This window comes from Corticium candelabrum, chromosome 16, assembly GCF_963422355.1.
Source record: "Corticium candelabrum chromosome 16, ooCorCand1.1, whole genome shotgun sequence".
Taxonomy (NCBI): domain Eukaryota; kingdom Metazoa; phylum Porifera; class Homoscleromorpha; order Homosclerophorida; family Plakinidae; genus Corticium; species Corticium candelabrum.
In genome coordinates, this window is record NC_085100.1 from 5,641,568 (window position 1) to 5,669,067 (window position 27,500).

General features: G+C 40.7%; 2 protein-coding genes across 3 annotated transcripts in view; both read right to left on the reverse strand.

Moving 5' to 3' along the window:
- LOC134192638 (lysine-specific histone demethylase 1A-like) overlaps nucleotides 1-5,755 on the reverse strand; it is a 26,674-nt gene extending 20,919 nt beyond the window's left edge. Inside the window, exons 1-2 of the mRNA XM_062661385.1 lie at nucleotides 5,468-5,755; nucleotides 5,280-5,412 (exon numbers count right to left, since the gene is read on the reverse strand). Coding sequence (XP_062517369.1) covers nucleotides 5,280-5,412; nucleotides 5,468-5,659 — 325 coding nt within the window. The 5' untranslated portion in view covers nucleotides 5,660-5,755. The remainder of the gene's footprint in view (nucleotides 1-5,279; nucleotides 5,413-5,467) is intronic.
- A 77-nt stretch (nucleotides 5,756-5,832) lies between these two features.
- LOC134192636 (DDB1- and CUL4-associated factor 13-like) overlaps nucleotides 5,833-27,500 on the reverse strand; it is a 31,612-nt gene continuing 9,944 nt past the window's right edge. Inside the window, exons 8-13 of one of the 2 annotated variants that reach the window (XM_062661383.1) lie at nucleotides 22,896-22,930; nucleotides 20,611-20,678; nucleotides 20,448-20,544; nucleotides 10,589-10,724; nucleotides 6,472-6,560; nucleotides 5,833-6,104 (exon numbers count right to left, since the gene is read on the reverse strand). In XM_062661383.1, the coding sequence (XP_062517367.1) occupies nucleotides 5,939-6,104; nucleotides 6,472-6,560; nucleotides 10,589-10,724; nucleotides 20,448-20,544; nucleotides 20,611-20,678; nucleotides 22,896-22,930 (591 nt within the window). In that variant the 3' untranslated portion in view covers nucleotides 5,833-5,938. The remainder of the gene's footprint in view (nucleotides 6,105-6,471; nucleotides 6,561-10,588; nucleotides 10,725-20,447; nucleotides 20,545-20,610; nucleotides 20,679-22,895; nucleotides 22,931-27,500) is intronic. The other variant, XM_062661384.1, reaches the window with a different exon arrangement.

Sequence of the window (27,500 nt, forward strand, 5' to 3'; positions counted from 1 at the left end):
TTGAATTTAAATGTGGCAAAAGACTTGTTGACTATAGAACTGCCAAAGTTTGACTTTCTAATAGTTTGATAATAGAATCCCAGTTTGCAGATAATGCGACTCTGTATGCCACATCAAGAGAAGATTTTCAAATTATGGCAAGAAGTTTGTTGAAGCAGCACAGGATTGGGGTACTGTAAGTTTAAAAAAAGGACAGATTCTTGGAAAAGATTTGTTTTACGATGACCTTGCAACTAAACTAGTATGGGTTGCAAGAGGACTTATAGAAATGGTCAGTAGCTTTGTATAACTTAAAAGCTGCATTACAGCAGATTACAAAATTAGATAGGAAATTCCATTCGTTTTCGTAATGCACAAAGTTGTTGGATGTTTACGAAGTTCAATCTTTCACAATAAACACTTGTCTATTGATACTAAAAGGTCAGTGTATAAGCAGTGGTCTTAACCCATTCTTTTGTATGTGTCAGAGACATGGACAGTCAAATCTAATAATTCAAGACATCTACAGACTTTTCACAATCAGTGTGTTCGCTCCATCTTAGGAATTACCAAATATCAGCAATGAAAAAATCGAATTCCATCTTGTGAAATAGCAAAGGACTTTGGAACTGAAGAATAAATGTCAGCTATTTTAATTAATAAACAATTGGCTACGTTGGCTTGGTCATGTCGCTCGAATGGATGATGGACGACTTACTAACCAAATGCTGTTTGGAGAATCAATTTCAAACAACCTTGTCATGGTGTAAAGAAAAGGTAGTCTTGTATCATATAAAAAATTTTTACACCACAAAAAATGGTTACAAACTGGCACAGGAAAGAACCGTGTAGAAAATCTTATAGACAGAGGAAGAACAAGTAGTTCAACAAGTGGAGATCAACATCCATCAACTGAGAAGCAATTTAAGTTTCATTGTCAAAAGTGGAAGTCCTTTTTGGAAGAAAGGAGACCTCACAAGACGTTCTCAATTTTGTGGTGTACATCAGTAGATCGCCATAGAAAATGTAATTAAGATAAGATGCCTCCTTTGTTGTCATTTTGTCCATAAGGATACTGTTATCATCCTTGAGGATGGACAGCTCAAGTAAGCGTGTGTGTGTGTGTGTGTGTGTGTGTGTGTGCGTGCGCGTGCGTGGAGTGATAGCTCAGTTGGTTAGAGAGTCATCTTATGGAGTGTTTACATCCGGGACCATAAAGGGTCGCAAGTTCAAGTCACAGTGATGGCGAGCTATGGCATAATTTCCTTAAGCAAGAAACTAACACACATTTGCTTCTCTCGACTCAGGAGTATAAATGAGTACCTGGTCATTGACTGGGGTCCTAAGCGGCCATCGGCTGTGACGTGACATCAGCCACTGGGGTCCTGGTGAGACTTCGGGTGCTCACACCACAGTTGGCTTCACAAGTCGGTGCTCCTGCGAGTGCCTGGCCCGGCTCCAGGAGTTTGCTAGCGCAGGCCCAGAGTTCCCTGAGTAGCGCACAGGGCCCAGCTTAACAGCTGGGGGGCGTGACCTCTGAGAGGCAGCTCCTGACATTTAGGATTTAGGATTTTAGGTGTGTGTGCGTGCATGTGTGTGTGTGTGTGTGTGTGTGTGTGTGTGTGTGTGTGTGTGTGTGTGTGTGTGTGTGTGTGTGCGCGTTTGTGTGCTGATGATTTGGCTCTAATAGGTACGTCAAATAGTAAGTTGCAATGGATAGTGAATGCTCTCACAATGATTATATGAAATGGGGTATGAGGGATCAACACTGAAATAACTAAAATCTTGAGCATTGGTGCTGAAGAAGCAAACATCTTGATAGCTGGCTGTGTTCTGAAGAATATTTCTGAATTTTGCTATCTGGGCAGCCTTGTCACTAAAGTCTGGGATTATCACGCAGAGGTTGTTGAACATATTCAGAAAGCTAGCAGGACATTTCGTTCATTCCACCAACCAAGGATTTAGCAAGAACATCAAACTGTGAGTCTTTAGGTCTCTAGTGATGCCAGTTTAAATATATGGTTGTGAGACTTAGATATTCGGGATAGACATTCGAAGACTGACCACTCTTCATATGAGCTGTGTTAGATCTATCTTGGGTGTAACAAGATAAGAAATACCATCAACTTGAAATCTGCCACGAAAGAACCAATTGATCATCAAATTCAACATCAAAGATTACAGTGGCTTGGTCACATAATTAATTAGAACAGATAAACACCTCTTGTCTACAAACGTTGCTGCTGAGAAGCAAGTTGCTTAATGTGAAACGCCATGGACCAAAGAACAGGAGGGTTGATACTATACTATACAATGACACTCGGTGTCAAGCCAATGACCGCACTTCCTGGCAAAAATTTACCCTTCTGTGATGCAGAAGTGCATAATGGGTATTAGCGGTGTTACGGGGATTTGTGCACCCGGTGATTTGTATACCCTCGCACTTTGCTCGTGATTTCAGACCATCGACTCGATGCTCCAGACCTCATGTTGAGTACACATATCACCCGCCATGATGCAAAGTAGCTTTGACAAGTATAAAACATAGCTGATGACAAGTATAAAAACATTTTGAGAAAATGATGGGTATGTAGGGATGGTATGTACTTATTCATGCTCATCTTCACTGTTCACTTTGACCTTTTATACTTACACAGAAAGTGCCAATTATGGCCTCAGCAAGTGTGCTATTTACTATGCTGGAAGGTCATACAGTATGTTTCCATGTTGTGTGCTCTAACAGATCTTATTACAATATGGGAATCATCATAACTTAACGAGAATGTGGCATACCTATATAAACATACTTATACTTGTCCTTACAAAACATTGATATGCAAACACATAATTCTCTTTCCCCAAAGATCATCTTAAAACAGCCAAGTTATTCAGACTAGGTTTATTAATAAGCAAAGAAAGTCACAAAAAACTTACCCAGGGCTACGTTTACAACAAACCATAACCACATCAAAACAATACCCCTTACAAAAGAACATGCCCCTTTCTAGGAATCCCTCCCTGCTGCCACATTTTGCAGAAACCCTGGCTAGAACACTGTCCCATCCCTACATACCCATCATTTTCTCAAAACGTTTTATACTTGTGTCATTCATTTTTTAGCTACGTAGATGAAGTTGTTTTTGTCTTGCTCCAATCTGTGTTGCTACTGTGAGTACATGTGTGTGCATGGTTTGGAAATGACGTATGCAGCTTTGGGATTCGATACTTTGATTGATGTACAGTACCGGTACGTTACTAGCAGCTGACGGATGTACCTAACATTGATTGCATCAATAAACAACTCCCACGCATCTTGCAGGGAAGCCTACACGATTACATGCACAGAGAAAGCACCCATTAAGCATAGACGTACATGTTCAACTACACACAACTGTAAGCACACTGTGGAAGTGGCAGCAATCTCCCGAACCGTAGTTTCGACCAACTAATAATAAGTAATTACATGTAGCTATCATGTAAACACGTGAATGGAACAACATGGCGTTGTGGAAGTCCTACGTGAACTGTGTAGCAGCAGTTGACTCATATTGGGTGCACAGGTGCACAGCTCTAGCTGTTGGGTCAGTGCAATTCCTCGGACAAGAGCGTATCGTTTCATATGACTCTCGTCGTTGTAGCTGCTTCGAGTGAGGCTGACAAAAGTGAAATGTGAAAGAATAAATCTAGTTTTTTACTTGCCGATAGACGGCTTCTGAGACGCTTAGTCGCCGTTAGTAGTCTTGCTACCATTCAGACTGTTTACAGTCGAGTGTTAGGTGGCTCTGAGATTTGGTACTCAGTTATAAGAAACGTGGCTAGGACGAGTTTGGATACTTTTGCATGGGTGGCCATTTTAGATTCTTCACATCGCTACATAGAGAGTGCTATCACACTGTCTGATTTCAGACCCCAGTGATTTGTGTACCCTTGTGCTTAGCTCGCCGTCCCAAGCCGTGGCTAAAACGTTTCAAGCAGTTGATACGGAATACCTACTAGTCCTAGGTGTTGTTTTGTGAGGTGAGGTCTAGTAATCAATCTGTTGCTGCCTAGGCATGACCAGCTTGATATTGTTGACGTACGAAGGATATTCACTTCAACATTAGTTGGAGAGGATTGCAAACTCAGTTGCGGGCATAGACGAATCTACAAGCCTGCAGTTCTCGTTTCTTTTAGCAACTGGAGACATCACTGTAGGTGCATTAATGTGCACGAATCAATTCTATGTGCTATGATACACAACTGCTTGTGACTGTAGACACTTTCAACTGCACAACTGCAACAACCTGTATCTACTGAATTCAGTGCTAGACCTGTGTCTTAGATATCTGGTGTACACTAAGCATGTGCTGCAGTCATTATCCAATTGAGTCACATGTGACTGTGTGATCACAGTCATCATCCGGCTTCTTCATAGTCATCTTCCAGTCACAGGTGCACAAGTTAACTGTCGAGAGAAATTTCTTTCTTTAGTTAACCATTTACAAACTAGATGATCGGGAAATGAGAGTTTGCAGAACGATCGTGGGTAGCTTGAAAGCAATCTGGGACGGCCAGCAAAGCACAAGGGTACATAAATCACCAAGGTCCAAAATCACCAGCAGCTTTGCGTCATGGCCGGTGATATGTGTACCCGACATGAGGTCTGGAGCATCGAATCGACAGTCTGGAATCGCGAGCAAAGCGCTAGGGTACACAAATCCCCGCAACAGCGGAATTCCAGTGTGTGTGTGTGTGTGTGTGTGTGTGTGTGTGTGTGTGTGTGTGCGCGCGCGCGCGCGCAACTAAAGTGGGTAGGTCATGTCGCAAGAATGGATGAGAGACGTCTACCAAAACAAGTGCTATACAGTCAGTTGTTAGATGCACCAAGAAAAGCTGGTGGTCAGAAGTTGAGGTTCAAAGACACTTTAAGACACAATCTACAGAATGTCGATATTGATCAAAAATTGGGAAATGATAGCATGTGACCGTTCAATGTGGAAGAAAAATGAGATTAGGTTTAGATTGTTACGAGGAAGGTACAATTGACAAAATTGAAGAATAGAGACTAATGCGGCACAACTATACACCACAAAACTTGACTACTGGTACAAAGAACGTTTGTAATATGTCATCGAATACGTCGTTCCAGAATTGGACTCTCTGCGCATGAATGTGCTCATCAAAGACAAATTGTAAACAAATGCTGAATGGAAGTCGTGAACTCATTATTGAGTAGCGAAAAAGAAAGAAGAAAGTGTGTGTGTATGTGTGTGTGTGTGTGTGTGTGTGTGTGTGTGTGTGCGTGTGTGTGTGTGTGATACCTGTGGGCGTATCAGGCTCCTCTCCTTCTGATTGCTCTGATTCTGATGAATCCTCCATCTCAAGCAATTTGTCTGAGATTGCCTCTTCGTCAGTCAATCTTTCCAGTTGTTCATCCATCTCCCGGTATTCGACCTAAATTCCTCCTTTGCTTTATTCACAACGTTTCAAGAACGACGTACACACGTACTCTAGGTTTCTTGCGTTGGCTTTGGCGTCTGTAGATTCCTTCTGCGTCAGGCCACATCTCTGTTCCTTCTAATTCTTCCCCTTCTTCCTCTAGTTCTTCCGGTGCTTGCAGATCTTCTGACTTTACCTGATCTGCAGCTGCTAGCCCTGAAGACTGCAGCTGTGACATCGACATCTCTTCTCCATCCGCCATGAAATCACACTATTGTAATCAACTATTTTGAGTCATTGAAATTTATGGTCTACCGGATCTTCCAATAGAAGTAAATAATTTGTAACAGTCCTCACTACGCTCGGCAAGTATTCATTATATAATATATCCTAATTTATCGAAACGTGAAGACGTGACAAAATATTCTAGCAGAGTTGAGAAGAACTGTAACGCTAGGCTTACAGTAAACCTACCTTTGTAAGGCAATTGCAAGAACATTACCACCTGACACATACAAGATCTACTGCAGTATTCGAATAGTTACACTACAACAGACACTATGTGTTTTTTCCTTTCAGGTTGCCTTGAGGGTAGTTTATCTGGTTTACTGTGTCGACGAACATTCTCTTGTTTTCGTTGCCTTGAAAGCATCATTATTTTCTTTTCTTTTCCTTGCTTGTACACAAGCTTTGGAACATGCCTATGCCTAAAGACAAACATGTTACTAACTGTATACAATTACGTTTCTATGCAGCCATAGGCATAGGAACCTAGATTTGGTTGAAGGGCACCCATTTGCCTAGGAGGGCGTGGCTCTGCACAACATAGCTAAATGTATTATTAATTAATCACATATATGCATGCTACATAGCCAAAACAGGAAAACCAACCTTAACACTACAGTGTTAGTGAAGTAGTATTGTATGTCATGTCAGTGTTATCAGTTTCTATGTCTGCCATCCTTATTATACATTGGCAGTTCTGGAAAAGTTGACTCCCTCCCCAGGCCCGGTTCCTGCGTCTATGGCAACATCCACTAAACACCAGGTTGAACTTTTCTGTTAGAATTTTACCTCAATATTCTCCTCACTTGCGGATGCTCTTTGTACTTCTCTTTCAGCTTGTAGGAATAATCTAAGGCAGCTCTTTGGCGTGGAGCAAGCTACAATGGAGACAAGATCTTGCACTCATGTGCATGGATGGTGTCACGTCGTCACAGTTCACACAATCTCAGTTGTACTGTGTATTGTGTACATGTGGTAATTAATAAAAATTATTCTAATGACATTTGGTACCATTCTAATATGAATAAATTTTGTCTGAGAACATATTTTACTGTCCATATTCTCACTACAAATAGTACAACATATTTCTCAATATGTTAATGTGCACACTCTGAGTTACGCACACATCTGGAATTCAAGAATATAGCAATACCTTTCAGATATATCCATATCCATTGTGTAATATGCATGCTTGTGTGTGTGTGTGTGTGTGTGTGTGTGTGTGTGTGTGTGTGTGTGTGTGTGTGTGTGTGTGTGTGTGCGTGTGTGTGTGTGTGTGTGTCATGTATGAAACTCTTTGTAATAAAAAGACTATATTCAGCCATTCCTCAAAGTAAGAAAATGAAGACTGCACAATCTAATGTACTTCTAGACCAAGGATACCATACAAACAACTCATCATGGATTGGTGACTGCCAACAACACAAGCAAATAGATTAGACTTAAAGTTGAATGCAAACCAACATAGAACATTCGAAGTCATTCCTCCTTGTTGGAACAAACAAATCACCAGTTACACAGCAAAAGTCTAACTTCTACTACAAATTCTGTACCATTAATTAATTAATTACTTAATTAATTCTACTTGTCAATTTATTGCCTGTGTAACAATAACCATTCTACTTTGTGACTACAGAAAGACACAACATCAACTATAAATATATTCGGCAAGAGACATCAATACATACATATTCAAACGTATGTTGGTTCTCAACGTGAAAGCAGTTGGGGCGAGACCCTTCCTATGTGTACTGTACTGTGTTGACATGTGTGTGATGGAACATAGGTACGGTCGGTCGTACGTTGATTTTGAGCCAATCACAGACATGATAGTTTGTGATGTCACAATGCAGGTGTAGGTGTAATAGCTACGGCTCTCCAGGTTGCTGTGCGTCTGTCCTATGAGATTAGTACGAGAATGTGCAAACAGACTCGAGCTTCTAGAGATGGCTTGATGACTGCGGTCAAAAATTCAACTAGATGTGAGAACCCATCACTTGTACAAAGAAATTTATGTTAGCGCTCTAGCCATGTTCTCCAAGATGTCCAAACGCACATGTCCGTCTGTGAATGAAATACTCATAGCTTGACTCGAAGCGGACAAATTTACAAGTAAATTTCTTTGCTAAAGTAACTACAAACAATATGAGCATACATACACACTACAAAGTGGTTTGCATTCAGCGTTGCAGAAGTGTAGACGAATCAGTTTGTGTCTACGAATCAAAAGAGGAGGATGTTCACAACTGATTGCTGCATGCCACGGTAATACTACGAGAATACAAACAAAGAAATTTACGTTAGTGATATACCTAGACGTGCATGTTCTCCGCGATGACAATCACTGTGTCTTGGGTCTGTCTGTCCTCACTGAAGCTCGCCCCAACAATGCTTTGCATTTTAACTAGTACAATGTATGCTTATATTTTTGTCATTAAAGTATGGCTCAATTCTAATTGCCACAATGATTTGTTCACTAATTATGTTAATTAATTCAATCGCTTTTATCATTACTGTACAAGAAAATAAATAACCTGATGAGAACCGTCTGCTTTCTGCTACAATACAATACATTAAAAGAGGTATTGTCTGGCATTGCTACCACTTGACCTTCTTTACCATTACTATTCTATTGCATTATAGAATGTCACAACAAGAACAAGAACAATTAAGCTCTGTTACGGCCTAAAATAATACTATCTCTCACACACTAAGTCTTCCATGTCTACTAGGCAATTCAAAGTCAAAACCACTTGTTTTAACAGTAAATCTTTGCAATACGTTCAAACAGGTTGATTCATCACTGCACTATTATATATATACCGTATAAGATGAAATATTGATGGCAAATTTATTTTGGCAGATTGGCATATTTTTCAAGGAACGCCAATATAAAATCCGCCATTAATTTGGCCCACTGGGATATGCTGACGTAATTACCCATGTGGATCAGGTATCTAATGGCGATGTGGCAGTACATCACACGGATGAGGCTACAAGATGATAAAAGTAATCCTTGCTTGCTGTCTGTTGTGCCTATACCTGTCTAGCAGGAAATTTAACATGAGAATTAATTAATGAGGCCGTGAAGCTATGATTAAACAGGAGAAGTCATCCGGGTCATGTTCTTTGCAGTGACGCAGCAATTCTTCATCATAGGGTTAGGAAATGTGATTGTCACAAACGCAGCTGTCAATCACAAATTCCTTGATGATGCGGCCACTTAATTAACTAGTGGGTGGGAAATATCATACATATATCGATTATCAAATGAAGTTCAACCACCAAATAAAAGCTGCCAATATGCTTATTTTGTCAATTTCTTAGCAAAGCAGCAAAATAAATTCCCACCAATACGATATTATTTACATATACATACAAAACATGTACCCACCACTACTGTGGGTACACTCAAAACTATTCACTCACATACAGGAACGTCCCAAGTTAAATAATCATTATTTCTGCAAGCATGCGGCTGAAATCATTCTAGCATTATAAAGCCATAATTTTACAGTATGCTGCCCTAACAAGTTCTTGAAAGCCTTCCAGAAAGGAACAGCTAGCAAAGCACATACTTTCAAAGCTATTGATTTCAAAGTTCTAGGCTATCTGGTGACCAAAGTCCAAGTATTTAAAAAATGGGTAAACACCCATAGGCAGAAGTCACTCCTGCATCATGACAATCATGACGATCATCCTTGTCCATCTCAGCCACTTCTGCCACGATTCCTGATGTTTCAGCAACTCTAGGGATGTGTAATGGTTGCAATGTGTTTCTTATTGTGATGTCAAGTATCCAAGTCATCAATTCCAGAAATTTGGATGGAAAACATCACCTGGCCTGTCTTTGGTTTTACCCGAGCTTCTCTGTTGTTTTACAACTTGTTTTGAATCAATATATATATCAGGGCAGCATATGCACGGACGGACACACACACACACACACACCTCGCGCTTGCAATTCTGCTTTGTAGCTAACTAATCAGTACCTAGCATTACGGAACTTCAACATGAAACGTATTAGCAATTGAATGTGGAAGAGTGAAGAATAGGTACTTGGGTTGCATGCAAACCTATAGTAAATTAGGTGTGCTACACTATTTCTCTGTTTTCTCTCTCACACTATTGATCAAGAGAACAGCCACATCAGCTATTTCATGCATAAAATCAAAGAAATTTCAACTGTGTTTCACAAATGCATCATCATTAGGAAAGTTAACAGTCATCAATGTTCACGTCAGCAGAGGGACTTATGGTCTGTGACTGTGTGTGAATGTGTGACTGGCTGGCTATGTCCGTCATGCTCAGGAATGTGCCACACTCTTATTTCGATCCAATCATGCACCAGTATCTGCAATTTTTTGTACACCACAGACAATGGACAAACAACCAATCAGATCCGAAACATTCATGCAAGTTTTACTAAAACAGTGTAATTCAAGTTTGTTATCAGTAAATCTTGTTGATATATAAACATATAAACTTAGCTGACTACAACTGCTTACATGAAATCAGTTGCCTTCATTGCTTATGACTCACTACGGGAATCTACTATTGCATAACCAAGAGCAATACTTATGTCCCAGATATGATGACTGTCATTACTGTACTTTTACGACTACAGACTATTTATGCCCTTTATACTCACAGGAAACGACAGGTGATAGGTAAATTTTATACAGATGTCCACAAGTGTTGTGCTTAAAAGGAAATCAGCTTCTAATTTTGTAATTCTTCGCAACAATTATATTGTGGTTTTCAGTAGGCTCATAACTGTGGAAGCAAGGGTGTAAACACAGTTTCAATTACTAGTAAATTAAATACAATGAATAAGATTGGTTTGTGTATCAATCAATCATAGCCAGTCATGGATGAAAGAATAGCACTTTACAAATGTACATACCGAACCAAGCTTTTCGGAGGCTTGAGCTTTCCAAAGTCTAATGTTTGTTTCATCACTGCCAGAAAGAACAAACTTGTTGTCACAAGTCCACTTCACACAAAAGACTCGCTGCATTCTCTTGGTATGATACACGTCTCTGTCACACATGCAAGTGAACATTACAAACCACTTACCAACTTAGATAATTATAAAGTAAAATGCCTGACAGCTAGGAAATTGGTAAGGCAGCTTTGAAATGGGCTCAACCGATAAATAACAGTCATATCAACATGGCTGTTTTCAAAGGACTCCTACAAAATTCAAGAGCTAAAATTTCAATAGATCACAAACAGATTGTAGTCAAGTACAAGACTACAGTCAAGTACAAGTCAAGCTTGACAATAAGCTGCATAAGATTAGTCCAGTCTTATGCAGGTTCCTGTCACATTTAATAAACAGTTGCAAGACATCAATGGTTCTTTCCTATTGGAATGGTACCATCAAGACGAGGCTCATGCGGATCAGGTGAGGTATTTTCTAGGTAATTCACTTCCTCCTCTTCTCTTCTGCATGGCTCTTAATTCTCTCAGCGTGGAGTTATGCAGTACTGGTTACAGCTATTGAATGAATACAGGGCATACTGAGACTGCCAAATGTCACCTTGTCAGTCATCTGCTTTACAAGAATGATCTGAAGCTGTATGACAAAAATTCTGATCAGCTGAAAAAGTGTTGTTGCACACAGTTCATACCTTCTCTGATGACAACTAGAGAAGTTTGGTCTGGACAAATGTTCTGTTGCACACTTTGTCAATGGCAAGCTTTCTACACCATTTCCAGATTAAATTTGTCCATAGTCACTTCAAATTTGCATTGTGTCAGTTCAAATTCATACGTTGTCAGTTCAAGTTCACACTTTTCCATTTCAAATTAGCATTATGTCAATTCATTCACAGTCATTTCAAATTCACTGTGTCGTGCTAATTATCATGTAGATTCATGTCGATTGCACTGCCCGACGTAGTTTGGTTAGTATTTTCAATTCGGATGGGCTTTAATCTATTGAGCAAACTCCTGTCGTAGTTTAGTAATTAGACTATTCGTGAAGGCAGTATCAAGAAGACTCTCTGTAACAACCTACAAGGCACAACACATGCAGGTCGCACAAAAATGCCAATTACGAAAGAAATTGCTAAAGAAGCAGTGTTGAATCAACTTTAGATCCACAGCTGGTTGTCTGTTGTTTTAGTCAAAGGCACTGGCCAACCTTATGTAATATGAACAGATGTGATCTGCCTCTTGGAAATGGACATGAGATGGCTTAATTAACTTGGTGTTGTGCTTCATCGTGTACTGTACTGTTAGAATATCGTTTGTGTGATGCAGTGTATTTGCTCAGTTTACAGAATCTATGTCCGGTTTCAATCTGGTCAATCAGTAAAATTGCAGTTGTGTGTAAGTGGCATATATGTGCTAGTAGCAAATTTGAAATGACTGTGAATGAGTTTGAATTAACAGTTGATCAATTTGAAAAGACCGTGAATGAATTTGAAATGACAAGTGACCAATTTGAAATGATTGTGAACGAATTTGAATTGACAACGTAGAATATGAATTGACATAACGCGAATTTGAAGTGACTATGAACAAATTTGATCTGGAAATGGTGTAGACACAATTCTGGGTTACAGTAAGAAAAAGAAACAAATCAACTGTCTGTCACCAAGTCAAGTCTACAACTATTGCAAAGGATCAGCTGTTGATCAACAAGCTGCTTACCGAAGACTAAGACCAGGCACAAGAGCTCGAGCATGGCTTGGGTGGACTACCAGAAAGCCTATGACAGCGTGCCACACAGTTGGTTGCTCCAATGCCTTCAGATGCATAAGATCAGTCCAGTCTTGTGCAGGTTCCTGTCACGTGTGATGAAGTCTTGGAGGACATCAATGGTGCTTCCTTCCGGGAATAGTACGATCAAGACAAGGCGAAGTATTTTCTAAGATACAGAATAGTAGATCAGGAGGAGTATTTTCTAAGGTGACTCACTTCTCCACTTCTCTCCTGTATGGCTCTCAATGCTCTGAGTAAAGAGTTGAACAGAACCGGTTACAGCAACCGGATAACCACTGAGCATGGTGAGAATGCCAAACGTCAGCTCATCAGTCATCTACTTTACATGGATGATCTGAAGCTGTATGGCAGAAACTCTGATCAGTTGGATGGGTTGTTGCACACGGTTCGTACCTTCTCTGATGACATCCAAATAAAGTTTGGTCTGGACAAATGTGCTCTCGCACGCTTTGACAATGGCAGGCTATCTGGACACAACAGGAAAACGAACACCATCAACAGTCTGGAACCGGGTCAAGTCTACAAGTACTTGGGTGTAGATGAGCGTAACGGTATTCAGCACAGCATGATGCGGGAGAGACTCCATTGTAAGTACTTCCGCACAGTGAAGGGGTTGTACGAACTGAGTTGTATGGTCGGAACAAGATCCTAGCCATCAATGGGTTTGTACTACCGGTTCTCACTTACGGTTTTGGCATCAATCATGGGGGGGGTGAACAGACCTGAAGCAGCTCAATCGACAGACCAGAAAGCTCCTCTCTACACACGGTGTCCACCATCTTTTCTGCAGACGTTAACCGACTGTACGTTCCTTGCAGTGATGGGGGTAGGAGGTTACAACAGACTGAGTCAACATATCAATCTTGTATTGTGAGGCTAAACTGTTACCTTGCTGACAGTTCTGATCTTTTCAGACAGATGATATGGAAGTATGACTCCAGAAAATCTTCACACTTGATCAAGCGCATGGCTTGTCGCTTTACTGCACAGCTGCGAAGAAGTCTTACTTCGGACGACAAGTCGCAGAACTTACACGAGAATGCATCCATTTCAGTTGAAAATGGCTTTGAGCAAGCGCCTGAAACAGATGCGAGACATTACCGTACGTGTTACAGTTCTTTTCGTGTGCGGTCCTGGAGCGGGAAGCCTATGCGCGGGCAGTATCGCCGTCTCACTGAGCAGCCGCCTGTGGACATCAAAGAGACCTACGGATGGCTAAAGGCAGCAAATCTTCCTGCTGTAACTGACGTACTGGTTGTTGCTGCTCAAGACCAAGCTCTTCGGACTCGGTACTATGAGTGCAAGATTCTACATCGTGATGTCAGTCCGACTTGCCGCATGTGCAGTGTAAGGCCTGGAAACAGTCGACCACATTGTGGCAGGCTGTAGTGCTTTGGCACCGATGGACTACACTGATCGACACAATCAGGTGGCCCCCATCATTCACTGGGATGTTTGTCGCCATTTTGAGGTTCCAGTGGAGAGCAGATGGTACCGGCATCATCCTGAAAGGCTTGTGGAGACAGATGACATTACTATGATGTGTGATACCACCATCCCCACTGCCAAGAAGATCAAAGCCAATCGTCCAGACATCTGTCTCAGAAATAAGAAGACAAACACTTGTCTTCTTATTGATATCAGCTGTCCTGCTAATGGCAACATTGGCAAGAAACATGTTGAGAAGTTGGCAAAGTACAGCGACTTGCGAGTGGAGATAATGCGCATGTGGCATTGTCAAACACTGGTGGTTCCGGTGGTCTTGGGAGCTTTGGGCACAGTGCACGCAAGTTTGCACGGTGGCTGTATATTATTCCAGGTCATCACAATCTGCAGCACTTACAGAAAATAGTGCTTCTGGGATCTACTCGGATCCTTCGTAAAGTCATGTCTTCTTTCTAGACAACCGTGATATTCTAAGTACTTCTGAAGTAGGGTTTGTTTCCGGTAATTGTAACAGACTTTACAAACCAGACTGATCTGGTTGAGCATGACAATAGCCACCGCCGTAGCTTAATGGTTAGTGACAATGGCTACCGCTCCATGGTTTGGGGGTTCAAATCCCAGTGACAACGTTAAATTATGAAACATGTCTGTCTTTCTTTCTCATGTTTCTCTAGCTTTATCAATGAGACTATGACTCGTTTCAGTCGTTGGAGAGTTTCTGTAGTCTGGCGAACAGTCCATTGACGATGACGTTCAGTGCTTTCCTGGTGGTCATTGATATCCGCTAGGCATGCTCTCATGAGTTCGCGGTCACCGTAATGCCTGCAATCTATATCGAATTGCCTAGTCACTGATCGCCGTGTGGACTACACAGAAACATGTACCCTGCTGGGCTCACCTGCCGGGTTGGTGGGTGCCCAGATGGGGGTAAAGACCCCACTTGCCCATCATAGAGAGGTATAGCAACACATAATCAACCTAACCAGACAAGTGGCACTAGCAAACATTTCTATCAGCTGTCCCGCAATTTGGCCTGTACTAGTGAACACCTACCATCAACCACCCAATCTGTTTGTTGGTGGCAAAACAATCCTATGCAAGGAAAGTACAACCCAAGGTAATTCACTAGCAATGCCGATGTATGCTCTCACAACAATTCCCTTGATGAAGAAAGTACAATCTGAAGGCACAAAGCAAGTCTGGTATGCAGATGATGATGCTAGAGGTGGTACACTATCTTCCTTGTCGTCACGGTAGAACAAACTGACTGACCACGGCCTGCATTATGGATACTTGCCAAATGCAAAAAAGTCTTGGTTAATCATCAAAAAACAACACCTTAGTGCTGCACAACAGACTACTGCAATGAGTTTGCCAAGAAGAAAGTTGAATGCTGGACTCAGGAGATAGAGAAGCTTCATTTGATCGCACAATCGCAACCACACGCGGCATATTCTGCTCTTACCCTTGGGCTGTTGGAACTTGGACATATGCTGCAAAAACAAATGAAAACCTAGGTCAATTCCTCCAGCCTCTTGAATCTGCAATACAGAAGAAATTGCTACCTGCTCTGACAGGCCGTTCAACACCTGAGACGTCATTAGAGATATCTTTGCTCTACTGAGTCAATTTGGCGGTCTGAATTTTAAAAATTCAAATTTGCTTACAAAAGAGTTCAACATCTCTCAGAAGGTTACCACACCCCTTACCAAACTCATCCTACAACAACGAGACGGACTAGATGATGTTCTAGAGCAGCAATCTTCACTCAAACTGTCAACGAAACGAGAGAAAACTTTGACAATCAGGGCCAAAGCTATCAAGATTGAAGAAAGGATTACTGGAGACCTGAAACGTGTTCTTGAGCTAGCCAAAGAAAAAGAAGCCTCTACCTGGCTGACTGCTGTGCACATAGAAAACATGGCTTTCATCTAAATAAGTTGGAATTCCGAGATACAGTCTGCTTACGATACGGTTTTCATCTGTGGTGTATTGAGCCTAATCAGTAGGAAGAGTTATTAATAAGGATTAAGTTACTACTACAGACTTGTATTGGTTGTTAGAGATTAGAAGAGCTGTAGCGAGCCTAGTAGAGCTAGTGCCTAGTTGTCTGTGCGTATACAGTTGATTGTAAGGAATTATAATACCCGACGAGGATGCTACAAGCAGGCCATATGCTGGGAAGAGTAGAAGAATGTGATCCAAACAAGACAGAGTGGACAGAATACAAAGAAAAGTTAGATCAGTACCCAAAGGCTCGCAGGTAATGGTGACAGTGTAGAAAAGAAGAGGGTGGTAGTATTCCTTACTATTATTGGCAGCAGAGTGTACAGGCTTCTCCGTAGCCTGACGGCACCTAAATTACCAGCAATGAAAATTTACGTCGAACTAACGAAATGCTGTCCAACCAGCTAGCTCCCAAGCCATTGGCGATTGCGAAGAAGTTCAAGTTCAGGAAGTGACATCAAAAGGAAGGAGAGATAGTTGCGGAGTTCACGACAAAGCTGAGACATCTCGCAGAGCGCTGTGAATTTGGCAAGAAATTAGAGGAACAGCTCACGGATCAGCTAGTGTCGAGATTACGGAATGCTACAACACAGAAGAAGCTGCTGTTAGAAGGAAATCTCACCCTGTCAAAAGCTATGGAAATTGCCAAAGCTATGGAGATAGTGGAAACAGAAACTGGTCACCTGTGAGGCGAGACGACAGATCACAAGGGTGACAACCAAAGCAGTGGCGGCGTGGACGTGGTACGTTACAGAGCAACGATGAAGAGATCTACATAAGTTCAGAAGACCTCTACACATTCCAAGAATGCATGTCATCATGACAAAAACTACAGAAAATGTGGTAAACGTGGTCATATCGCTCGAGTTTGCAAGACTCCTGTGCCAGGCCAGCACAAGAGAGCAGCGGAGGTTACAAACCTGTAAAAACAAACCGAGTGGAACTGCCGTCGGATATTGACAGTGAAGAGTATGACGTGCATACAATTAGAGTGAAGGCGGGACCAAGCCTAAATGTACAAATGCAAGTGGACAGAGTCATACTTCCTATGGAATTGGATACTGGCGCAGCAGTATCAATTGTCTCTCATGCAATATGGCAAAGATGTTTTAATAAGCTACTTGAGAAATCAAATTTTTTGCTTACAACCTACTCCAATGAAAAGATCAACGTGATTGGCCAGACCATAGTGCAAGCAAAATATGACGGTCAAGAGGAAATCTTGCCTTTGATTGTAGTAGCAGGAAATGGTCCAACTCTATTTGGCAGGAAATGGCTGGAGAAAATCCAAATAGACTGGAAAAGTTTGAAATTACAGCAAGTAGCCAAATACACGCAAACAGTGGAGAACCTGATCAAGAAGTATGACGAACTGTTTCAGCAAGGAGTTGGAACTTTGAAAGGGTATAAAGCAAAGCTTTCCTTGAAGCAGGGAGCAGTGCCCAAGTTCTTCAAGCCCCGGAGTGTACCCCATGCAATGAAAACAGCTATTGAAAAGAATATCATGAAATGAATATGCATCACCCATAGAAGCTGTTCCGAAATCGGACGGCTCAGTAAGGATTTGTGGAGACTGCCAAGTGCTAATAAATTCTAGTATGTATGTGGATCAGTATCCATTGCCGAAGCCTGAGAAGATGTTTGCAGAAATTGCAGGGGAGAGAAATTTACAAAACTGGATCTGGCCCAAGCTTACCAACAGGTCTTGTTGGAAGAAAAATCGAAATCTTTTGTTGTGGTAAATGCACATCGAGAATTGTACCAGTATACAAGACTACCCTTAAGAGTGGCCAGTGCCCAGCAGTGTTTCAGCACATTATGTAACGTGTGTTGCAAGGAATTCCTAGAGTCAAATAATTTTGTGATCTGGACGACATCCTTATCACAGGGAAGAATGATCAAGAGCACTTGACTAATTTGGAAGCAGTTCTAAAGCAATTGCAAGATTTTGGTCTGAGATTAAAACAGGACAAGTGCAAGTGGATGCAAACCAAAGTGGAATATTTGGGTTATTGCATACAATTACAAGAACTCAGTACAGCCCCTCAGAAAATTCAAGCAACAAGGAAGCACCAGTCCCACGCAATGTACAAGAACTGAAGTAGTTCTTAGGACTGGTAAAGTATTACGATCATTTCTTGAAGAATCTTTCAATGACTTGTAGACCACTAAACAGACTGCTAGGAAATAGTCAACCATGGAAATGGAGTAAGGCGTGCAGGGAAGCCTTTCACAAGTTGAAGGAACAACTTGTTTCAGCTCAAGTATTAGTTCACTACAACAGTGGTTACCGTTAGGGCTAGTATGTGATGTTTCAGCATATGGAATTGGTGCAATATTATCACATACTATGCCTAATGGAAGTGAACGTCCTATTGCCTATGGGTCAAGAACCTTGAGTAAAGCAGAGCAACATTATAGTCAAATAGAGAAAGAAGCACTTGGCCTAATTTTTGGTGTGAATGTTTCACCAATTTCTCTATGAAAGACTATTCACTATGGTTACAGACCACAAGCCCCTGACTACCATCTTTAGATCTACAAAGAGAATACTGACTGTAACCGCAGCTAGAATGCAAAGATGGGCAATACTAATCATTGCATATCAATACCAAATCAAGTTTTAATCCACAAACCAACAAAGCAATGCACATGAATTATCAAGATTACCCTTGAAAGAGCGTCATGCTGACAAAAACAGTTCAGCTCAAGCAAGCAAGGTCAATTTAATGCAACTGGACTCAATTCCAATCATCAATGCTGATTTGAGACAAGCTATCAGAAAGGACCCATTATTGTCCAAAGTGTATAAATACACTTCACATGGATGGCCAGCAAAAGTTGACAAAGAATTATGACCATATTTTGCAAGGAGATTGAAAATCACCGTAAAAGATGAGTGCCTTTTACGGGGAATTCGAGTGATCATTCCACGGAAATTTCAAGTTCAGTAGCTCAAGGAATTACATATCAGTCATCTGGAAATAGTCAGAATGAAAGCACTATCACGGAGAAACATTTGGTGGCCTGGAATAGACAGGTCCATAGAAGAAGTCACAAAGAGATGTAGTGCATGACAAAGATTGAGCAAAGACCCAGGAATAGTTACTTTACATCCTTGGGTGTGGCCGGATACCCCATTCCAAAGGATTCATGTGGATTTTGAAGGATAATTTCTAGAGAAGAATTTTTTCCATGTGGTGGACGCTATTCGAAATGGATAGAGGTCATACCCAATGTCTAGAACCACCACCGAGGCTAAATTCAAGCACATCAAGATCTTTTGCTAGATATGAAATACCCAAAATCTTAGCGTCTGACAACAAGACAACAATTTACATCAGTCGAATTTAAGGAATTCTTAATAAGGATGGGGTGAAGCATCTGAAGTCGGCACCTTATCACCCAAAGTCAAATGGTGTGGTGGAGAGGTGTGTCCAAACATTTAAAAGTGCAATGAAAGCCATGAGCAGAGAACCAGGGAAGGTCAAGGAAAAACTATCAACCTTTCTATTTCAGTATCGGAGCACGCCCCACTCTACAACTGGAGCACCACCAACTGAGCTATTTCTGAGCAGGAGAGTATGTTCAAGGTTGAGATGTTACAACCAACTTTAGCCAGCAACATAAAAAGAAAGCAACTTAGGCAGCAAGAACAAGGGGGTTCAAACCCCACTGACAAAAGTAAATTATGAAACTTGTCTGTCTTTCTTTCTCGTGTTTCTCTAGCTTTTTCCATGAGACTATGCTCAAAATCCATTTCCATACGTTTTCCCTTGCAGTCAGGTCTTTGTACACCTTAGAGCTGATCATCCACAAACAAGGACAGCTCACAACACAATCTATAGATCAGTCAATGTCGAGTACAGCACCGAAATCAGTAATCATCGCTCACGGAAGCCACACGAGCATTCTAGTTGGCTGTGATCGGTCAAAATCAAGGTGATACTTCCAACGCGACGTGCTCAGCTTCCGGTTCGATGTACAAATAGAACTCGGTTCTCTTTGGATGTGTTGCATCTCGCATGTCTCGTCTCCTCGCATCGCGTCGTGTCTCCTGGCATCACTTCGCAACCGTGTGTAGTCTAGTCTTCGGTAATTATCTCCAGTTAAGAACCTTTTCGGGTGTTGTTAGGTGGTAATCACGTTCTATTGGTGGCGTGGTTTACACATTATAGTCATTAAATAGTTCCGCTAAACGTGTTATCATTGCAACACTGCTTCTCTTGCAACAGATTTGGAAAGTGCATAACACACTTTTACACTTTCAATTTTCAAAAAGTGCATAAGTGCAAATGGGAACATGCACTTTTCAATTGTTATTTTTTTAAAAATTAAAAAGTGCATAAGCAGTAAGAGTTTTAATTTTTTGAATTTTGCTAAAAAAATTGGAATGAGCAAAAGTGCACAAAATTCAGGCATAATTAACTAAGGCAAGTAGAGCATAAACTACTACAAAGAACTTATACTACGTAGTATATCAGGCCCAGTCAGCTCTAAACAAGCAAGAGCTGTTTACAGCAGACTTAGATCAGTCTCTAACATTAAACATTATTAGAGAATTCAATATTATCAACCTGCTATGTCCTTTGTTATATGGAAATATTCGAATAGTGCGGTCAAAACCTCCAGAAACAAATTCTTTTCCCGTAGGAGCATAATCACAATCAAGAACTATTAGACAAGATAGAGTCCACTTGTTATGAACAGTACAAGCAAGATTTCTAACGAATAAATTACCAGCTCCAACATGATCCATATGAACACAGAGAGCCTGATCCAGACGCCTCATATCAAATGTGTATAAACTAAAATAGACACAGTAGCAATAACTAAATACATTAATGCAACATAAAGCAATAAAACATGTGCTATCAACAATTAAGAAGACATGATTCTACAAAGCTACATCACTGCAATAACAGGTAATGGTTAGCAAAACCATAAAACAGCATTTAATCCAGAGCAATGAAATTTCTTGATGCTCGGATTTCGTCAGTCCAGTTTTGAGCTGACCAAAATAAAAAAACAGTTTGATGTGCGCATGCGGAACAATATCATGCTTGCTGTAAAAAATTGGTACATACATCCTACAAGTATGTATCAAAGATTCCACAACTGATCACTGTGCGTGGACCAGCAACTGTTTCTGCATTATGTTCAGTATCACTTTCAGTGTCATTGTTTTAGTGCCCATTTTGTTATCTCACATCTCACATTTGTAGACAGTCCAATAAGAACTGTCCATACATCACATGATCATTACGATTTTTATTTGATTAGTCAATCTAATTTTCATGTCCAATTATCTGAGCATTTACAAAATCTAATTGGGCTGGCCATAGTGTATGTCCCTTATTTTGACATCTCCTAAGCTGTTGAAACGATGAAAAGTTCACGTCCACACACACACACACACACACACACACACACACACACACACACACACACACACACACACACACACCTCCCCCTCCTCCTCCTCCTCCTCCTGTATTGCTTCCGTCTAAATGGACACGCTACCCTTCAGTGGGGACAAGACAAAGTCACAAAAAAGTTTTCCCATGCATATCGATGCATTTGTGTAAGTTCGTACCCAGTCCTCTCCTCGCAAGCATTCCATGTGCAATTGCTTTTTGTTCCACTAGTGAGGAGGACTGGTCATTTTATGTCATGTGACCATTTAATTCATTAGTTTAATTAGAAATCGATCCCGTAAATTGTTGCCGCCTGCACTGATAATCCTCTTTCTAGGAACTGTTCAGAAATTAGAGTTACAAAGTAGATCGTTTTTGTTGCGAAGAGTGAAAACCTCGCTTCATGAACATTGTAGCTTCACTATTTACCAGTAGTGGATGCACCTTAAACGTGCCCCTGTCGCCTATTGGCTACCATTCGCTTCGTACTGAGCAGCTAAAGGCATCTCTGTCAATTCTGGCTGGATAAGACGTCATTGTCAGATGTCCACAGCAGAGCATGTCACACAACACTAATGAGCTTGCACTTTGGGTGACGACAACTAGTGATAATAACCGTCTAATTGTGAAGGTAATTGCTACTCAATTCATTCTAATAAGATCTTATGCATGCCTTTGTAAACAACATTTTTCATCTCACGTTACAGTTTTGACTTATCAACACACCTAAAACCTACCATGTGAAGTTAGTTGTTCACGTGACATAACATGTTACCAGTCCTTCTCCTTGCTAGTGAAACAACAAGCACATGCTAAAACATGCAAGGAGATACCAACAGCTTTCCGGAATCTTCAGATCATTCAGGTCTTCCCTAATTAGTCTTTTCAGTGTTTTAGGGCCACCTTGTGGACATTTTCTGATAACCACACACACACACCCCAACACCCATCTCCCATACCCACCACCCATCTCCCACACCCACCACCAATCTCCCACACCCACCACCAATCTCCCACACCCACCACCAATCTCCCACCCCCACCACCCATCTCCCACACCCACCACTCATCTCCCATCCCCACCACCCATCTCCCACCCCCACTCCACCTCCACCCCACCCCCACCCATCTCCCACCACCCTCTCACTCACCCACCACACACACACACACACACACACACACACACACACACAAAGTGCGCGCGTGCACACACACACACACACACACACACACAAAGTGCACACACACACACACACACACACACACACACACACACACACACACACACAAACAAAGTGCACACACACACACACACACACACACAAACAAACACACACACACACACACACACACACACACACACACAAAGTGCACACACACACACACACGCACACACACACACACACACACACACACACACACACACACACACAAAGTGCACACACACACACACACACACACACACACAAAGTGCACACACACACACACACACACACACACACACACACACACACACACACACACACACACACACACACAAACAACCATGCACACACTACGTACGTAATAAAATGTTAAACACGTCAAGTCAAACAGTAATTGCTATACTTGCTGTCTTCGCTGGCAGCAGTAAAGTTGAAAGCCTATACAACAAAAATCCATGTTGCTACTGACAGATACTTGATTTCTCTGAATAATTCCTTAGAAAAATACTATTTCAGATGGCTACCTAAGGGAGTAATTACCATATTTTAAGAATTTACTAAATCCAAATGCACAAAGAAATTTCCCGAACTCTACCTATCGTTCATATTAATTTTTAGAAAATAAATTAACAAATAATATCATCACATAGAAGACGTTAACGAATTATTTACCTAAAACAAGGCAGTCAAGAAGTGTTAGAATTAGTGCAAAGCAACACAATGTTAGTTATGCATGTTTCTCTTAGTAGGTGTACACTTGTACTCCCAGTAATCACAAGTGTCTATCACAAATGCTAATCTTTTAAGTCTAATCATATGTCTCTTCTTGGTCACCTTCTTCAGCTTGCTATGTCCAACCATCCTCATGTTGAAGTTGTCGTTTTGTGGAATTTGTATATACATCAAGTGGTTTCAATCATTCTGACAGCTTACGTGAGGCGATAGCTTTGGAAACTGTGGCATCTGGAAGCTCCAGTACTTGGTTTCACTGGAGCTCAAGTCCAGGATCTGGCTTTTGGGTTGACTGTCAGTTGAGTTTGTACAAAATAAAAGGTTTACAATTGGTGCTGGGAACATAAGTTTGAAATCAATATTAGGATTAAAAGACTTTGAAAGAACTGTCCAGGTCAATTGACGTTTTCAAAGAAGTAGAAAGTCAAGATTTTTTACGACATTTAAATAGCTAATTAGTAAATTATTTTAGTTCTATTTGGAGTTAGCTAAAGAAAACTACACCATCAGCAAAGAAGCAAAGAGGAGTTTGTTTCTCCAGAGTCAAGATGAGGTAATACGTATGCACTTAGAAAATTCTGTTCTTCCAAGAAGCGTCAAAAACTTTATTGGATAAACATCTAGTTGAAAACGTTCACACTTTTCCTGCAGAAGCACAATGCAATTGTAAAAGGAGTGCGTTTGCATTGTAGAAGTCAACAGGAACATGAGACAGTGTAAGACTACGCTGATACATTTAAAACAACTTGCGTCAAATTGTGCCTTTTGCCACAATAGAGTATGAAGATAAAGTGCGAGACATTTTTGTTGCTGGAATTCGAGACAATGCAATTTTACAGAAGCTGCATGAGAGAGGAGACTAGCTGACCCAATCATATGATGAAATGGTTTTGACAGCTAGAACTACGGAAAGTGCGAAGAACAGTGTAGCTGCTACATGAGAAACAACAGTAGAAAGTTAGAATGTTTGCCAATTGGAAAGAAAACCACTTTTCTATAATAGACCACATCAAGTACCTAGACAAAGAGATACGTTTTCACTGCAATAAAGAAGGACACTATCAATGGGAATGTACTAGCAAGATAAAGAACCAGGAAATCGCATCAGAATCTCATTGTCCTAAGGGATTCGGGAAAGACAAGCAAGCAAATCGTTCAAAAGTACAAAACTAAGAAATTTGATAAATTACAAAACTCAGACTCTGAAGCATCTGAAGTCAATTTCTCATCAAAAGATGAAAGTTCTAGATATTCCACTGAGTCTGTCCTGAAGAGTGTCTACTGCACCGAAAGGATCACAGTACATAAATAAATGTTTAGTGACTTTCGTGTGGATATGGGAGCTGATGTCTCTCTGTTGGTGTACGAGACAACATGGAATAGAATTGGTAGACCAAAACTGACAAAGGAGAGAGAGAGAGCAATTAAGAAATGCTTCAGGTGGAATTATGACTTTCAAAGGCATGACAAAGATCAAGGATTGCTATTGCAACAAAGTTGTTCCAATTCAATTTCATGTGAGACAAGGCCAGAGTTCCAATATCTTGGGCATGGATTGAGCAAGAAAGGTCGATCAAGTCTGTAGGAAGCAAATCTAGTGTAATGTCGACAGTAGTAACTAAAAGAAAGACACGAGTAAAGAAATTATTAGAAAGGCTTTCAGTCTTGTTTGAAGATAAATTTGGGTTGTTGCAGTCACACCATTGGGATTTGCGTATGTCCTAAAGCTGAGTTAAAAGTTTTTCCATTCAGGAGACCTCCATTACATCTTAGTACAAATATAGACTGAACTGGCAAGAAATGTTAACAATGGTGTCCTAGAAATGTCAACACGGCTCTTTGTGTGTTTCCGACGGCGAACATTGTTAAACCCACTGAAGCTATCAGAATATGTGGTGACTTCAAACCACTCAATTGTTTTCTAGACACTGATCAATATCTAATTCCTATGCCATCAGAGCTGTTCAGCTTACTAGCAGGGGTAAGCTTTTCTCCAAAATTGATTTGAAGGATGCTTACAATCAATTACAAATTGATGAAGAGAGTCAGAAATATTAAATCATTAACACGCATATTGGATTGCTCAAGTAAAGATGTCTACCGTTTGACATCAGCTTGGCTCCTGCCATTTTTCAGAGAGTCATCGCCAAAGTCTTGGAAGGTTTGAAAGGAATTTGTGTTTACATGGATGATATTTTGGTTACTGGAAATGATGATAATGAACACAGATAATCTGTTTGCAGTTTTTCAAAGATTGCAAAATGGGTTGCAAAAAGAGAAGTGCTCTTTCTGCCAACAGTCCATCCAATACTTGGGATATATTGTGGATAGTGCTGGAATCAGAGTATCTGAAGAAAGGATCAATGCAATTCAGATGATGGGAGCACCAAAAGATCAGTCTGAATTAAGGTCGTTCTTAGGCATGGTCAACTATTTTGGTAATTTCTTTCCAAGCATGTCCACTTATACGGTGCCTTAAACACTTTACTCAAGAAAGATTCTAAGTGAAACTGGTCGGCAAAAGAAGAGTCTGCTTTTCAACAGGTGAAGCAAAAGTTAACGTCTCTGCCATTTTTGTAAAGTATGATATGTCTTGTCCTCTAGCTTTGATAGCGAAAAATGTTTAGGGGTATGTCTGTTTCAAATGACCGAACAAAGAAAGGAACATCTGATTGCTTATGCTTGTAAAATCAGAACGAAATTGCTCTCAGGACGAACGTGAAGTCTTAGCACTTATTTTTGGGACACAAAATTTCGACATTATCTGCTGGGTAGAAAATTTGTTCTATAAACTGATCACCATCAACTACTTACAATCACACTCGGACAAGTGGGCGACTGGCACGTTGAGAACTCCAACTCTCACAATTTAATTATGACATTCAGTATAGAAGATCGTCAGAACATGGAAATGCAGACTGTCTATCTCATCTTCCAATTGGTCCAGATGAAGAGTTTGATCAGATTAATTAACAAATATGAAGATCAGTCAGTACAGCATATTGCAGCTATGGAATGTCAAATCATCAAAGATGGGCTAATTCTCTATCATCAGCTTCAAAAGCACACAAAGATTTGACAAAGCTTTGGTTCATATTGTTTCTGTTACTTTTATACAATCCCTACATATATTTCTTTTTATTTCAGAGAAAACTTTTTAAACTCTAGTTTGGTAAGTTTTAGGAGTGCAAAAGTGCAACCTAGGGCGTGTCTCCATTAGGGCCTGTAAGCCTAAGTAAGTTTAAGATTTAGTGCATTTTCGTTAGTGTTAATTAAACCTGTTTAAAATGTAAACTTAAACAGCTTTCATTAAACACGATTCAGAGATAGTTTACTTAAGTGGTAGCTACAGGTTTAACGGTTACATGGGTATACCATGGTGTCATAATGCACGTTGCACGAACATGGATCCTAACTTTTTAGTGCCTATGCAGTTGAATATGAAATGACAGTTGAAATAAAACTTGGTTTAGTAGTCAAAGCCAAGGTTATCACATACGAGTTATGCGTTGCAAATGTTGGGTTCCCGTATAAATTGTTATGTGTACGTAATTACTTGTCATTTTGCTCCTGTGTGCAATGTAGATCACAAACAATTTAGACAGTTCTGGTGATAACCTCTTTCATAAACGTTTTGCCTAGTTGATTGATTGGCGCTTCGTCCATTGTCTCTGGTTGCTATGAACAAACAATCACAAATACTGCTCCATGATTGGCCCGACTGTGCAATAGCATTGATGGCGGTCGTTGGATCAAATCTGCTTGAAAGAAATACAAATCTATTAACTTTCCTTTCAGTTTCTCTAATCAACAAAAGAATAGAGTTTGAGTAATTCTAAAGCGTTTTCTCACGTTTCACAGCTGTACATAATGTACAAAAAAGAGATATCCGTGGAGGAGAAGAAGAAAGAAAAAGAAAGAAGAAGAACAAAATTGGCACATGAGCCCTCGAGGCTAGCAACTGTTTTCTAGGTTGTTAGATGGTTAGTGACCAAAACAAAAATAGAATATAGTACACAACGTGCAAACATTCCATTTTGTCGATATTGAGAAATTTTAGTCTTCATTCATTTACTATGTTTCCAAGCATGTAAAAAGGTGACCACGCCCCACAATGCTCCATAACCTGGCAATCCCTACATACAGGGTACTACCACACCCTGTGATACATCAGAAAAGGGAGGCCTTCGACAGTCAAAACAAACACTTTCAGCTTTCCCGGCATGTCAGTACGAGTTGTCCCTAATCTATCCTGAAACATGCAGACGAGCCTCAA